Source organism: Arvicola amphibius, chromosome 12 (genome assembly GCF_903992535.2).
Source record: "Arvicola amphibius chromosome 12, mArvAmp1.2, whole genome shotgun sequence".
In the NCBI taxonomy this organism is placed as follows: Eukaryota; Metazoa; Chordata; class Mammalia; order Rodentia; family Cricetidae; genus Arvicola; species Arvicola amphibius.
This window is the reverse complement of record NC_052058.2, coordinates 84,714,999-84,731,744: the sequence shown is the minus strand read 5'-3', so window position 1 is coordinate 84,731,744 and position 16,746 is coordinate 84,714,999. Positions and strand designations below refer to the sequence as shown.

General features: G+C 51.0%; 1 protein-coding gene across 1 annotated transcript in view; it reads left to right on the top strand.

Moving 5' to 3' along the window:
• The window catches only part of Lmod1 (leiomodin 1), a 41,936-nt gene extending 29,049 nt beyond the window's left edge, over nt 1–12,887 (top strand). The window contains exons 2-3 of the mRNA XM_038349991.1: nt 9,479–10,978; nt 12,261–12,887. Of these exons, the coding sequence (XP_038205919.1) occupies nt 9,479–10,978; nt 12,261–12,287 (1,527 nt within the window). The 3' untranslated portion in view covers nt 12,288–12,887. The remainder of the gene's footprint in view (nt 1–9,478; nt 10,979–12,260) is intronic.
• Nucleotides 12,888–16,746: the final 3,859 nt, after the last annotated feature.

The window sequence follows — 16,746 nt, the reverse complement described above, 5'->3', positions numbered from 1 at the left end:
TTCATCATCCAACACTAATATTTGGCTTCAATTAGTGGAGATAATCCTCTCAACAATTCATTCACTTAACCGCCATTAGGCATCTCATCTGTGCTGGAATAGATGCAGCATGCTAAGCAGCCAGTGACTAATGATACTTGGTGCCCCTGATCCACTGGGGGAGACAGAGAGACTGTGGAAGGGGCTAAGACAAGGGAAAGAGGAAAGGGATCTGTGGGGGGCAACAGTCCAGGGGAAGCCCTAGGCAGGGGTGACTTGGTCTAGGCTTATACTGACTCTGGGTAATGGAGAGACTGAGACCCAGTGAAGGCTGGCTGGGAAGTGCCTGTGCTGAGAGACAAAGTTGTATAGGAAGGGCTGGGAAGGAGCAAAAGGGTGAGGCCCACAATGGGATGTGCCCTGGATCTACTTACCATTTCTCCTTTAGGAGTCAGCCCCACGTCCCTGCCAGCGTGGAGCCTCGCCATTGTGTTTATCCCTTCTAGATCTCTGCCCATGTGTGTCACCACCTGGAGGGACTTCCTCAGGCTTCCTTCGGTCAGGATCTTCGGTCTTCAGCTCGCTGGCTGACCCATCCACATTTCCTTTGGGTCTCCTCTTGCACGTCTGGTTTCCTCATTGTTTTAGCACTAACGTCAAGGATAGGGCTTTAGAGTACAAGTGTCTCCTGGAGAATCCTTGGGGACAGACTAAGGCAGCCTGCAGTGCGGTCCTTGGGCTGTGGTTTCATTCCCAATGGCGGGGAATTTGAAACACGTGGACCTCCAACCTTGGTTTCCCTCTCTGATGATGCCTGCTCCCTCCTTTCTTCCTGCATGGCTCCTCCTCTCATCTCAATATGAAATCCAGATGAGTGTCGGGTGTCTGTCTTAGTTAGGGTTTCGATTGCTGTGACAAAAACACTATGACCAAAGAACAAGCTGGGGAGGACAGGGTTTATTTGGTTTACACTTCAGCATTGCTGTTCATCACTGAAGGAAATCAGGACAGGAACTTAAACAGGGCAGGGTCCTAGAGGCGAGAGCTGATGCAGAGGTCATGGATGGGTGCTATTTACTGGCTTGCTTCCCATGTCTTGCTCAGCCCATTTTCTTATAGAACCCAGGACCAACAGCCCAGGATGGCATCACCCACCATGGGCTGGGCTCTCCCCCATTGATAACTAAATGAGAAAATACCTTACAGCTGGATCTCATGGAGCCATTTCCTCAACTGAGGCTCCTTCCTCTCTGATAACTCTAGCTTGTGTCAAGTTGACACAAAACCACCAAGTACAGCATCCCTCCCAGAGCCTCTGAGGGTCACAATCATGCAACATCGCAACTCTCCAGAGATTTGTGCCTCATTTACCTCCATCCACAGAGCAAAAGGAACTGTTGCTCAAGTGGGCTGACCACGGCAGTACCCTGGGATTCCAGAAGGGTCACAGCTTTTCTCAGTTGTGTCTGCCCCGAGCAGGAGGTAGTTTGATCTGGACTGGTGATGAAAACTCAAAGATAAAGCTTTTACCTACTATATGTAGGTCCCTGGGTTCCATTCCCAGAACCTTAAAAAAAATGGAGAATATAGTCTCCTTACCATCCATACCACACCCGGCCTCTCAACTCAAAGCAGGCAGGCTTCCCTGGGTCTCACACGACCCTTCCGAAGCCCTGAGCATTTGAGAAACTGTGTTCAATGGCCAGATGCCTTAGGAATGAGGGAGCCAACCCTTCCAGTGTTTGTATGTGTCTCCCAACCAGGTGCTGAGGATGGGAATGGGGATGGCAGGCATCAGCTAATCTCTGCTGTAGAAGGGTCGTGTGAGGGAGGTCTGTCTGACCTCTCCATTTCTGACAGCCTCCTGAGGACTCTCTGAGGGTGGTCCACGGGCTGTCATCACCAACAAGCACTCAAGGAGATTTTAGGCTCGGCAAGGCCCTTGCTGGCTATCTCGTACCCCTTCCTGCCTTGGTCAGGGCTGAGAGCTCAGAAAGTTTGGGAGAGCTGGGGGTGTAGTTCAGTTAGTAGAGTGTTTACCTAGTATGCACCAGATCCTGGATCTGACCCACGGCACACCATGAGCCAGATGTGGCAAAGCACCCCAGCAGTCCCAGCACTCAGGAAGTAGAAGCAGGGGGATCAGAAGTTCAGGGTCATCCTCCACCTCACTGTGAGTTGGGATCAGTCTGGGCCTACATGAGACACTGTGAGAAAGCCTGTAAGAAAGCAGCTCTGTGGTCCCACATCGGATGATGGCAAAGCCTTCAGGTTAATGTGAGGAATTCTGTTTGAGGCCCTAATTCTTACAGGGTTTGCTGTACAGTGGGGTACGATGGGGATGGGAGAGGCTTCCCCAAGCAGCCTGATCTCTTACCAGCTTCTTATCCTCCAGGTAGGCTCCTGGCATTTGAGATGTAGTCATTTCTTTTTCCATGGAAGAATTCAAATTGTAATTCCCTAGGCCATTGGATAGATGCTCAATTCTACCTACTCTGTAAATTCTAAACACTAAGTAAAGGGGACAAAGGGGCTCAAGTAGGACAAGGATCAGGACCTCAGATGTCATCATGGCTTCAGTGAGTACTTTCCTTTTTCCTTCATTTGAGACAGGTCTCTCTATGTAGCTCTGGCTGTCCTGGAACTCACTCTGTAGACCAGGCTGGGCTCAAACTCATAGAACTCCACCTGCCTTTGCCTCCCGAGTGCTGGGGTTAAAGGCGTGTGCCACCACCGCCTGGCTCCAGTGAACGCTTTTCCTAGGGCTCCCTGAGCAGTCACACAGTGTCCCATTCCAGCCCTTCTTGGCAGGGGAGCTTGGTCTCCCTGCACACAGCTAGGTGTAGAACCTTGGGGACACACAGTTATGTAGAGGCATAGCTGGGGGTTTGCATGCAGACCAGCTGTATGCAGAACCAATGGGTTTCCTCTATACCTCTAAAGTCAGAACATCTCTAGAACAATCTGAAGTTTTCCTGACAGTGCTGAAGGGAGCCAGAGGCTTCCTAGGACAGCAGCACTACTTGACGGGGCGGTCTCAGAGCAGGCAGGGCCATTACCCACAGACCACCAAGGCAATGCTGTGTGCCCGGAATGCTGCAGTCCCCAGATGACAGTTCCCAGATGGCAGGAGAATCTGGAACCTTTACTGTCACTCCAGATAGAATGAGGCAGGAGCTGGAGGGGGTTCACCCCTCCATCCCCACTAGCCCTGGCGGGGCTGTCTGTTCTGCCTTCATGCCAGCCTGAAAAGGGGCTGTTCTCCCAGGGGACTGTCCAACTCCTCTGCCCTCCCTTCTGCAAACAGGTGACACTGACAGTGTTGGGGGGTTCTACTGAGAGGTCAGAGGGCACCTGGGGGTGGGTAGGGCAGGGTAGCTTCCTAGGAAAAACAAGGGATCGAGATCTTGGGTTCTGAGAGAATGTGTAGGACCAGGATGGTTAGGTGGTGAGGCGGGTGTATTCTGGAAGTAGGACCAGGAGACATCACCACCTGCTTCTCTTGCTTTCCTGGTGAAAAACTAGCCTTGGTCCTGGAGGAAGCAGGGCCAAAGGCAAGAGGAGGCCTGCCAGGCTGTACATTCCCACACACCAAGGCTGCCCACGCCGTGCATGGCACTCCAAGACCACCAAGGTCAACACCAACATTACTAAGGCCTGGAAAGACTGTCCAACGAAGACAGTGTGGGGGACCCAGAGTCACTGCCCCAATCTGGAGCTTGGGCTGGGGCAATCTGGTTGCCTCCAGTTGGAAAGCTTTCCGGGGCCCCTCAGATTCTAGAAATGCAGTAAGAGTGGCATTGAAACTCTGAGTCAGGGTCACCTCAGATATGCTTTGGGGAAGAAACAAATGCCCCTGAACTAGAGACTGTGGATCACAGCTGAGGAGGACGGTCATTATAGGCATCCCTGCCTCCAGAGAGGGTCATAAGCAAAGACCATTCCCTTCCAGCCTTCCTATAAGCAACTCTTCAAACTAGCTCCTCACTCCTTATAGCTGTCTAGGGTCCAGGAGACTCCTGGGGAGTCTTCGCCTGCTCAATATCAGGTGAAGAAAGAGATGGCTGGGATAGGTTTAGCCTGAGTTAATACAGAGCCCCTGGCTGTTGCCTTCAGTGAGCTCTTATGTCAATGGGACTTTCAAATAGACAAACTAGCCCTCTCCTCTCCTCTCCTCTCCTCTCCTCTCCTCTCCTCTCCTCTCCTCTCCTCTCCTCTCCTCTCCTCTCCTCTCCTCTCTTCTCCTCCCCTCTCCCCTCTTCTCCTCTCTTCTCTTCTCCTCTCCTCTTTCCTCCCCCCCCTCCTCCCCTCCCCTCTTCTCTTTGCTCCTCTTGGCACTGGAAATGAATTGGAGGCAGTGGGATCACAGCTGAGGATCCCTCTCCCCTCCCCTCCTGCTTCTCCTCTCCCCTCCCCTCCTGCCCCTCCTCTCCCTTCTCTTTTCTTCTCTGTTGGCCCTGAAAATGTTGACTTTTCTGTCACAGGAAGTAGCATCAAGAGGGGTCTGGTCTGGTGGTAGGACAGTGCTGTGTTTTGTTCACTGAAGTCCCCAGGGCTTTTAGCAAACAGGACACCATCACATGACCATAGGCCTGGAGGAAACAGGTGAGTAGTTGCCTCTCACCTCTGACCCAGGAGAGGTCCTGTCATGTGTCACAGGCCACCGGAGGTTCCCGCGGTCATCCTTCCCATAGCATAGTCTCCGCGTGACTCTGGACTCCAGACCCATCCCGCTGGGCTTCCTGTAACCTTTAAGCTTTTCCCTGAGGAAACAATCATACTCCCTAGATCTCTCATCTGAAGGCTGCTGGACCTTAGTCCTCTAGGTCTTTGTTACATTTAACCTAAACTCCTTTTGCTATAAATGATGAAAGGTCAGGTAAGGTCTAGAGATAGTCAACGCCGGCAAAAAATAACCCGTGGAGTCCATCAGGATACACAGCACCAATCCTAAAAACAAAAGCAAGCAGGCAGCCCAGACTCCCTCTCAGATAAGCATAGAGGAGGAGGCTTGGCGATGTGCAGGGAGCTGGACTCTGCAAAACCCCAGGCCTGGGAGCAGTCTGTGCTCCTTCTCCTTTTAAGGCAAGGTCTGAGCTGCTAGGGCTGCACTTGCTCCGACACGCCACAGCCCCATTCATTCCTGGCTATTTGGAGGAAAGCAGTGATTAATCAACGTTTCCCCACCCCCACCCCCTGCCTGTTTTACATTTGGTTCTTTTTAAAGTGTTGGCACACCTCTTGTTAGATCCTAGTCAACCTAGACCCCAGCTCAGCAATATAACTGGAGGACTGGCAGCTGGTGCCAGATGAAGTCAAAGGGGAGAAGTCGGGGTGTGAGGTCTGAGAAGAGAAAAGGTTAAAAATGTAGAGATAAAGTTTTGGTTGGGAGTTCTGAGTCGGAGCCTGGGACTGCAGGAGTGGGAGGTGGGGGTGATGGGTGAGGCTCTGTGGGTGGTGTGGCACAGGCAAGGCCGGAAGCCTTGACCCCAATGGGAAAGGCTGGATGCTGTTGCAGTGGCAGATGGCTACAGATGAGGCGGCTGCGCCTGAGCCCCAGTTTGCCTTAGCCTGCCCAGTGCGGTTGGTCGTCATCTCTGCGGATCTCCGCCTCCGTCAAGCCAAACCTGAGAGCCAAGCGGTTTGGGCATTCTGGAGGGGTGGCTGGGCAGTGTGCAGTGGATGGGCACATCTGGGGAACAGAGGAAGGAAGGAAGAAAGGAAGGAAGGAAGGAAGGAAGGAAGGAAGGAAGGAAGGAAGGAAGGAAGGTAACCGGCTCTGTCCCAGGCCAGACCTCCAGAGCTTTGCTCAAGACGTGGTCCCACCCAGGGCTCTTCATCATGATCCTTCAATGAGAGGAAGGCATTGTGCCGCTGGTAAGATGGGAGACGTGATTCCCAGGCTAATCTGAAGAGGGCTTTACAAAGGTCCCTAAAAGGAAAACTGTCCCAGGTGAACTGACGGACCAAGCCCAGCTTCCTGGGAACCAGAGAGTACAGGGTCTCTCTACCTCAGTTCCACCAACAGCTCCAGTGACACTCCGTAGAGCAGTACCCTCTAGGCTTAAGGTTGAAAGGGGTGCAGTCCAAGGCCTTATCTTCCAGGCCTCAAGCCCTTGCCTGCCTGTTGTGATTGTAGTAGAGGAGCCAAGGAACCCAGGGCTGGTCCCTGGTATGATGTTTGTGATGTGGGTACGGACTCTTTCTGTAGGATCACCCTCTTCTCTACCCCCCTGGGAAGGATGGGGTAATGAAGGGCTGCATGGCCAGAGGGTACCAAGGAGTGTCGCTCTTCCAAACCCTGCCTTCCCTTCTTCCTGTACCCAGCTGGGCACACCTGAAAAAAAAAAAAAGGAGCCCTTCCTGGTCTCTTCATATTAAAAAGGAAAAAGAACAACCGCAGGAAAGGCCCTCACACACATCCCTTAGCAGCCCAGGTGCTCTGGGCTCCTCACCCTAGGTGCCTGTGGAACAGTCTGTCTCATCAGAGGCAACTAGCCAGAAATGAGAAGTTAGCACTGTAGAAACTGATACAGAGTTGCAAAGCTGCAGAGTGGGTCTTGAGCTTTGGGGGTCAAATGACCCTTTCACAGGGGTCATCTAAGACCATCAGAAAACACAGATATTACAATTACATTACGATTCATAATAGCAGCAAAATTATAGTTATAAAGTAGCAATGAAACTAACTTTATGTTTGGGGGTCACATCAACATGGGGAACTGTATTAAAGGGCCCCGGCATTAGGAAGGTTGAGAACCACTGCTCGACAGTGAGAAAGAGGGCTCTGTGGAGGTGGTGGGTGCCCTGTGCTGCCTGGAACACTCAAGCCTCTGCTGCCTCTCCAAGGGACATCAACATCACAGAATCTGTAATCACAGTGGACTCCAGTGTTCTCCACAGAGAGGGGCTTGTCCCTGGCAAAGTTCTAAAAAAAAAAAAAAAAAAAAGACAGGGTCTCATGTAGTCCTGGCTAGCCTGGAACTCATTATGTAGACCAGGCTAGCCTCAGATTCAGATTTGCCTGCCTATGCCTCCCTAGTACTGAAATTCAAGGCATGTGCCACCGTGCTTGGCCCTCTAAAAGCTCTTTTTTTTTTTTTAAAGATTTATTTATTATGTATATAGTGTCCTGTCTATATGCATGCCGGCTGACCAGAAGAGGGCGCCAGATCTCATTACAGTTGGTTGTGAGCCACCATGTGGTTGCTGGGAATTGAACTCAGGACCTCTGGAAGAACAGCCTGTGCTCTTAAACTCTGAGCCATCTCTCCAGCCACCCTCAAAGTTCTTACTAAACAATAAAGACAACAAAACTATGAACTGTTAAAGAAGACACACATTTGGGGCTGGAGAGATGGCTCAGCAGTTAAGAGCACTGACTGTTCTTCCAGAGGTCCTGAGTTCAATTTCCAGCAACCACATGGTGACTCATTACCATAAATAATGAGATCTGGTGCCCTCTTCTGGGGTGCAGATATGCATGCAGGCAGAACACTGTACATAATAAATAAATAAATAAATAAATCTTTTTTTTTAAAGGAGAAGACACATATTTGATGGGAAAGTGCCAGCTATTACATCTAGCTAATTAATTAGTTCCTTTTAATTTCAAGGATATATATACACATATGTTTATGTATATATGTATGTATAGGCATATATATATATATATATATTCATTCAATGGGAGAGAGAATAAATTTAGAAATATCCTTCGTCAGTAAAATAAAATGTTAGCAATGCTATGTTGATCATTCCAACTTTTTTTTTTTTTTGCGAATGTATTGGCTTCAGCTGAGGGTGTAGCTTGGTGATAAGAGCACTTAACTCGCATGTGAAAGGCCCTAGGTTTGATCCTTAGCAACACACACACACACACACACACACACACACACAGACACTTAAAAAATTCAGTGTTCAAAGCCCTTGACTCCCCTAGGGAGCAGGGCTGAATTAGAGTGAAGGATAGGAAACACTCATCGTGAATGCAGAACACACTCAAGGAGTCAGATGACTGGCATTTTCATGTATTTCATTTATTATTACTAGTGTGTGCACGTGCGCATGTGGTAAAAGAACAACTTTTAGGAACTGGTTTTCTTTACCATGGGACCTGGGGATCAAAAGATTATCAGGCTTGCATGGCAAGTACCTTTGCCTGCTGAGCCAGTTTGCTGGTTTCCTTAATGTATATTATAAAATAAAATTGAGGCTGGAGAAATGGCTCAGTAGTTAAGAGCACTTGGCCAGGCCTGGTAGTACACACCTTTGTCTCTAGCACTTGGGAAGCAGAGGCAGGTGGATCTCTGTGAGTCCAAGGCCAGTCTGGTTTCCATGGCAAGTTCCAGGCCAGCTAAAGCTACATAGTGAGACCGTGTCTCAACATCCCACCCCCGTCTCTGCCAAAAAAAAAAAAAAAAAAAGGGCACTTGCTGTTCTTGCAAACAACCCGGGTTGAGTTCCCAGCATCCACATATATACTCACAGTCATCTTTGACTCCAGTTCTAGGGGTACAACGCCCTCTTCTGCCCTCTGAGAGAACTGCAGGCACATGGTGTACATACAAACATGTAGGCAAACACACATTAAAAAAAGTAAATATATCTTTTACAAAATATTTTACTGTAATTTATGTGTACAGGCATTTTGCCTACATGTGTATCTGGGTACTACTTACATGCCTGGTGCCCAAGGAGACCAGAGGAGGGCATCTGAAGTCACACATAGTTGTTAGCCTCCGTGTGGTGCTGGGAACTGAACCTGGGTCTTCTGGAAAAGGAATCAGTGTTCTTAATCTCCAAGTCATCTCTCCAGCCCAACAAATAAGTCTTTTTTTTTTTTTTAACAAATAAGTCTTTTTATTTTTTTTAAAGATTTATTTATTTATTGTGTAGGTAGTATTCTGCCTGCATGCAGGCCTGCAGGCCAGAAGAGGGCACCAGATCTCATTACAGATGGTTGTGAGCTACCATGTGGGTGCTGGGAGTTAAACTCAGGACCTTTAGAAAAGCAGGCAGTGTTCTTAACCACTGAGCCATCTCTCCAGCCCCCAACAAATAAGTCTTAAAAAACAAAATAAACACGAGCAAGTCTATAATGATAAGCATTCAACACTGTAAATGAGACAGGGTTAGCATGTGTGGATTTCTCCTTTGCTCCAGTTCACCATATGTACAGCAAGAAGCTCAAAGTTGTTCACCCATGGCAGAAAAGGTCTAAGGATGCTCTGTGGAGGAGCTGTGTTCTTTCTGCAGGTGTTCATTCGCACATGGCTCACCCCTGAGACCATGAGTCTGATGAGTCTGTTAGTTTGCTGAGGCCTGAACCCAGTCCTGCCACTACAGAGCTCGGCAGAGGCAGGCTGTCAATCTTTTCCCCATCCAGTGTCCTTCAGAGACTCAAGGGCACTTCCACAAGCCTCCTTGGCTGGTCCCCCAGCCCTCCCCTCCCCTGTAGCCAGCTCTACATGTTTATTTTTCTTTTCTGAATTCTTAGGAAAGCAAGCAAGTGGGGAGGAAGCCAGATGCCAAGAACGGAGAGGAAAAGGGCAGTGATACCAGCAGGAAGGCCCTAAGCCCCAGACAGGACTCAGACCTGGGCAAAGAGCCCAAGAAGGGTGTTTTGAAGAAAAGTTTCTCCAGGGACCGAGAGGAGACTGATGGCAGAGGGGCTGAGAAGCCCAAGGAGGAGAAGGTCATCAGGGGCATTGACAAGGGCCGGGTCAAGGCTGCAGTGGACAGGAAGGAAACTGGGAAGGATGGCAAAGAGGAGAGAACAGCAGCCCCGAAGAAGGAAGAAGACAAGACGGGGAGTGTCAGGAACGCAGGCCTGAACAGAGAGAAAGACAAGAAGAGAGAGGAGGAGCCCAGCAAGAAAGAGGAAGAGAAGATGGCAAAGAGCAAAAGCACAGTCTCCCAAAGGGAGGACGAGAGGCCCAAAAAGCCAAGTGAGAGCACAGACAAGAGAGCAGAGGACGAGGGTGCACAAAAAGGAAGTGGGGACAGAGACTCAAGAAAGGAGGAGGAAAAGGCTAAGAAGGAAGAGAGCCGACCTGATAAAGACGTCAAGGAAGAGAGCAAGACCAAAGCCTCAGAGAAGCCGGCCCCCAGTGGCCCCAGCAAGCCCTCTGAAGGGCCAGCCAGAGCAGAGGAGGAAGCAGCTCCCAGCATATTTGATGAACCTCTGGAGCGAGTGAAGAACAACGACCCAGAGATGACCGAGGTGAACGTCAACAACTCCGACTGCATCACCAATGAAATCCTGGTCCGCTTCACCGAGGCCTTGGAGTTCAACACCGTGGTCAAGGTGTTCGCCTTGGCCAATACTCGGGCCGACGACCATGTGGCCTTTGCCATTGCCATCATGCTTAAGGCCAATAAGACCATCACCAGCCTCAACCTGGACTCCAATCACATCACCGGCAAAGGCATCCTGGCCATCTTCCGGGCCCTCCTCCAGAACAACACACTGACAGAGCTGCGCTTTCACAACCAGAGGCACATCTGTGGCGGCAAGACTGAGATGGAGATCGCCAAGCTGCTCAAGGAGAACACCACCCTGCTCAAGCTGGGCTACCATTTTGAGCTGGCTGGGCCCCGGATGACCGTCACCAATCTGCTTAGCCGCAACATGGACAAGCAGCGACAGAAACGGCTGCAAGAGCAAAGGCAGGCCCAGGAAGCCAGCGGAGAGAAGAAGGATCGGCTGGAGGTGCCCAAGGTTGGGGCTCTGGCCAAGGGCTCCCCCAAACCTTCACCCCAGCCATCTCCAAAGTCTGCTCCAAAGAACTCACCTAAGAAAGCAGGTGCTCCGGCAGCCCCGCCTCCCCCTCCCCCTCCCCTCGCCCCACCCCTTATCATGGAGAATCTCAAGAACTCACTGTCACCAGCTACCCAGAGGAAGATGGGAGACAAAGTGCTCCCTGCCCAGGAGAAGAACTCACGTGACCAGCTCCTGGCTGCCATCCGTTCCAGCAACCTTAAGCAGTTGAAGAAGGCAAGTGATGGTGGGCACAGCTGTGGGCCAGGACAGTTCTGGGCTTGTAGGAGAAGGGAAGGTGTAAGGGAACACAGCAGAGGAGCCCACGTCCAGCCACAGGGCCTCAGGTCCCTACACCTCTCTTAGAGGCAAGGCCCCTTCCTTTACAGCACTTCTGGCCTCCCACCTCACATTCCTGCCTCTCCACCTGTAATCAAACCTGCATTGCCCTAGGGATGGAGAAACGGCCTCTATATGCAAGGCTGCCACAGGGCTGGACTGCAAGCTTTTTTGTTCCTCCATTTTTTTTCAAACAAAAATAATTTTGTTCTATTCTGTTTACTCTCAGGATCGACCCAAGTCCACGGGCTAGTCTGTCCTAAAGGTTACTCACCCTTTGGGAGAGTCTACTTTAAATGACCAGTGTCTTGGACACATGAATGTCTCGGGATCTCTTGATTCTCACATCCCTGTCTCCTTGGAAATCCTACTTGAGTGACAGAGTCCAGAGTCATTTGTCTTCCTGGCTGGACCCCCTAATCAGGACATCCTGACTGAATATCCTAATTAGGCTATCCCATTACCTCCATTATCGTTTGTGACTAAAGACTAACCATAAAGAAGAACCCAGCTGTAACCCTTGCTGTCAACACCTCACTCACCCACCTCACAGACACACACTGAGGTGTTTGGGTCGTATCCTTTTTTTTTTTTTTCCCAACCCCTCTTTCCTCCCCAAATGCTTTTTAACTTTTATTTTATGTGAATGAGTGTTCTGTCTGCATGTATATTTGTATAACATATGTGTTGTTCTTTTAAAAAAAATGGGTCCCAGGTGGCAGCTGTAGGCAGGCAGCAGACTCTGGGAGCAGCCAGTCCCAAGGCAGAGACTTGCGGTCCCAAGCAGGTCACCCAAGTTCCTGGGCAGTTCCCGGAGCAGCTAGCAGCGGGAAATGCTGGCGAGTCCCCGGTGCGGCTTGTGGCAGGGGTGGACGGGCAGAAGACAGAGACATGGACAGACACAACATGTTGAATATTTATTCAGGGGGTTATGGAGGGGAAAGGGAGAAGGGAGAGAGAGAGGGAGAGAGAGAGAGAGACAGAGAGAGACAGAGAGAGAGAGAGAGAGAGAGAGAGAGAGAGGAAGAAGAAGAGAAAGGAGAGAAAGAGACAGACAGACACCACCAAGAGACAGGGAGAGAGCATGGGTCGTATCCTTTTGCAAGGAAGGAAAGCGAGTTGAACTCTAGGGTACCCTGTTGGGCTTCCTGAGCTAACCTGCCTCTGCTTTGCCTTACAGGTGGAGGTGCCCAAACTGCTCCAATAGGACCAGGCAGCTGGGCACCGGTGCCAATGCCATGACTGCCCAGACTCTTGTACCAGGGCTACACCAACCCCCGCCACCCCACCCTGGCTGAGCTGTCGCAGTTGTCCCTGTCCACCGTGGGAGAGCGCGAGACCCGGGCCACGTTCGAGGGAAGACACCTCGTCTCTTCTCACTTTCCTTTTCTTGTCTCCGAGGCTCTCCAAAAATTGCTTTGAAACCTGGAGCTGAAGTTCCTGGACAAGAGGAGTTCTTTAGGCACGTCACAGAGAAGATGGTACCGTCATATCCCATGTCGCAGGCATGCTGCCAAAGGCTTCCAATGCAGAGAGGATGTCTCCCAGGGACCACACATCCACCCCAGCCTCACTGCCTCCAGGGCCAGGATTCAGGCCTCTGAGGAGCCCTTGGGGAAGCTGCTGGGCCAGTGGCACCCTATGGGACAATGGTAGACGGATGGAGAGGGCATGTGGGTCCAAGGGCAGAGCAGGAGAGCCGAGAAGGCCACCAACCCCTTCATCTGCTGTGCCTGGGCAGCAGGCCTGGTTGGAGGTGCCTGACAGAGAGGAGGCTCCAAACGGAAGTGGAGAGACAGCAGCTGGATGGACATGAAGGGTTGATGCCAAAGCAGATGTTTTTTTTTCACATCACCTGCTGCTGTATAAATAGCTATATATCTGTTTTTCCATAAGATTTTGATAATATATACAAACCTTTAGCTGCGAGCGGCCATGCCTCACCTCTTTTCATGTGTTAATGGTTCTAACGTCCACTCCAGGTTCCCTAGAAGGCCTCCAAAAGCTCAGGGTCTCTGCCAAACTGTTCAAGGTCTTTGTGGACACCAACCGTGGAGCCTGTGCTGTATGCTGCAGAAAGGGCGAGTATGGGGGGGGGGGTGTGCTTGAACTCCCGAGGAGACAACCTCCTGACCTGGTGTTCCAGGTCTGTTCCTCAGTCTCTCTGCCTTATATCTATGCCCAGAACTGTTGTCAGGAGTGACAGGGCAGAGAGGCACACAGGGCCCAGGGATGGCTATATTAGGCACATTCAGGGATGATCATTCTGGGACTCTTCATACTGTGGGCTCAGGGCCAGCTCCTCAACTCACAGCAGTTACAGGCCAAGGAAGGCACAGTCAGAGAACCAGGGTGACCGAGTGAGGACAACACCTGCACCAGGGTGACTTCGGGCCAGGGTGCTCCAGCTGGAAGCCAAGCCACCACAGCCACCCCTGCCCCGGTTAGGGGTGAAGCTCAGTGTTAGCTCCTATGGCTAACATGGAGGCCTCAGGTTCCACCTCCAACACTGCCCTCACAACAAGTCTCTTTCTGACCCTTACTGACCTGGAGGGAGCTGTGGCGCTGTGAAACTGCCACCTTGGCTCTCGGTCACAGACAGGTTCGCTGCCTCCATTATTTTATTTTTATTTTATTTTTTTTATTTATGTTTAACCTCAGTAGTGGAGAGCAAAGTGGTTGGAATATACCTCCCTACAGAAGCAGAACAGCCGTTCTAGGACTGGCTTAAATGAGAGTCAACTCCTATTCCAGCGTCCACTCCGACCCCATTCCTCCCCAACCCATCCACTCCTTAAGGAATGGGTATTCCAGGGGAGGAGAGAAACCAGCTGGCTCTCGGCTCTCCAAGGGTGTGATTTGGAGCCAAGCCCACAAGCTTGCACATGATGGGTACAGGGCACTAGCTAGATGCTTAAGGGCGCCTTCTGCTGATCTTTCAGCCAAGCCCGTGGAAGCCAATAGCGTCACTGTTTTGCAGATAGAATTAGTCAGCGGAGAATGTGCACATGGCTAATAAGAGGCAGGACTGAGGTCTTCACTCCTTTCTGCCGCTGAATAATGGACCGGTGATAGTGTTTTACAATGGCACTGAAGGCCAGACAGAACCAGCTAACCCAGCTAGTATTTTTTTTCCTATATAGACCTGGCTAACCTTGAACTCAGATCTTGCCGCTGTGGCTGTGTGTATTAAAGGCGTGTGCTAAGCCAATCTCTAGCCTTAAAGTGTCCTTCAGAACCTTTCACCTTTGCAGCGTTTTTAATGGAAACACGATTTAGCCGGTGGGGGTGCGAAGCGGGGCGGGGGTGGTGGTGGTGGTGGTGGTGGTGGAGGAGGGAGTAGTCACGCCTTACCTCCTCCCAGAGACCTCTAGGCTTGGGATGATGTAATCATTTCTGAGTGCGTTTAAAGCTAATTGTGGGAGCACAGCGCCACCTCGAGGCAAACCGCGTCCCAGGCTTTTCCTGCTCTTCAGAGCTGCCCAAAGCTTGGACCTAGAGCTGGTCAGGGGAGGTCAGGGGAGAAGACCAGAGGGTGGGAAGGGACGTTGGCCCCACACTACGCGACTGTCGGTGCAGCACCGGGGCAGGAGCAAAGTGCGGAGCGGAAGCTTATGCTCGGATCTGCGGGATGCGCAGAAGCATTCCTGCCTGCTCCATGTGTTCCGCGGTCTGCCTGCCGCACCCGAACCCGCAGTCACCTAGCCTGCCGCACTAGAACCCTCTATCTAAAACTGAGGAGGGCTTGAACTAGTATTAGAAAAGAGCTATCCACATCTGCGTTTTACAAGGGAGAGAAAAAAAAGGGGGGGGTCAAAGGGTCAAAGAAAGCAAATGTTTCGTTCAAGTTAATGAATCCAGACTCAACTCCAGGTTCCCCTAGAGAGTAGATCCACAGGAGAAGACACCTAACCTCAGCCTCTCCGAGCAGCTTCCTCCGCGTCGTCTTCCCTGTTCTTCCAGGGGTTCCATTCCATGTTTGCTACCCCCAAGCCGAGAAATCCTTCTCTTGTTCTCACTTCACTCCACTTTCCCTTGCCAGGAAACGCCAAAGCCTAGGGCATGGGTCTGTCTGGCATCATACGTGGGTACTGGAGGTTGCTGAGACTCGCAGGAGCGCAAAGGGCTCCAGGTCTCGGGGCCGGGCTACCGTTGAGAACTAAGACCTGGACATGGGTCACTCACTCAAGACCACGCTTTTCTGGAAAACCAAGTTCTCTTGTTCCCATGTGGAGTACCGAGCACAGCCTCCACCCCGGACAGCTGATGCTATCCAGCTGAAGGTAGCCTGGAAGTCAGGACCAGGACCAGGGGTACAACATCCATTGGGTGGCCGATCTTCCCCGAAAGCCTTCTCCCCTTCTGGAACTCCCTTCTTCAGCCCTTCATGCCCCCCCCTCCCGTCCTTTTCTTCATTTTCCCTTCCTTCTCTCTTGGCCAGAAGTGTCTGCTTGCCTAGGTGCCTCCCTTCTGCTAACTGCTCTGCTTTCCTTTCTTACTTAACCTTTTCATCCGCTCCACTGTATTCTCATGCTCTCTTTGCCCTAGCCCTTTCCCAGCTCCCAAACCCCTCCCAATCCCTTGGAGCTCTGACACCCTCACCCCAGATGAATACCCACACCGGAACAGGTTCATGTTTGCCTGGGCTTGTGTGTGTTTCAGCCCAGGGCCTCACATCTGCAGTTATAGCCCAATGTTTTTGTTAAAACAAAACAAAATACCTCTCCTCTTCAACTAGATCTCCTACACCAGCCCCTAGGCTGTTAACTGTTTCCTCCTAGTCCAGTAAGACCCCACTTACATCATTAGGGTCTTACAACATTAGTTCGTTGTTGTCTTGTTTTTTGATACAGGATTTCTCTGTGGAGCCCTGGCTGTCCTGGAACTCACACTGTAGACCACGTTGGCCTTGAACTCAGAGATCCACCTGTCTTTGTCTCCACCACCATGGCCGGCAAGTCCCCTAGTTCTTAAGGGCCATTGTCTGACCCTCCAGCATCCCTGCTTGTCGTACAGCCTCCTCTAGGCTCCCTCAGGCATGCTGGGCAATAGAACGCTACCCTCCTTGAAAGAGCTCCAGGATGTGACAGGACTGCTGACTCCTCCCTCTTCCTACCCTGGAAGGTTTCTCCTTTCTTCTTTGCTGTGTTCACTGGAGCTAGCCCTTCTCCACCTGCAGCTCTGGTGGCTGTAAACCTGCCTCCCGCCCTATACTACAAAGCAACTTGTCATTGGTCCCAGACTGTTGACTCAAGGACAATGAATTCTGTTAGGGCTCTTAAACATTAACATCATTTCTCCCCAAATCTTGGGAACCTTATCCTGTACCTCTCACCTTAGCTTCCAGGCAAAGATGGTCTTCTTGTGTGTTTTGGCTGGTTTTGTTTTTGTTCTGTTGTTGTTCTTGTTCTTGGTTTTTTTGTTTGTTTTTGTTTTTCGAGACAGGGTTTCTCTGTAGCTTTGGAGCCTGTCTTGGAACTAGCTCTTGTAGCCCAGGCTGGCCTCGAACTCTGCCTCTGCCTCCCAAGTGCTGGGATTAGAGGTGTACACCACCACTGCCTGGCTAGTCTTCTCAAGTGTTATGGAAGAACTGTTGCACATGCCAGCTCCATCTCTTTCCCCCACCCTCAAGGAGAAAGTGAATTTATAGCTGTGGACCTAGTAGT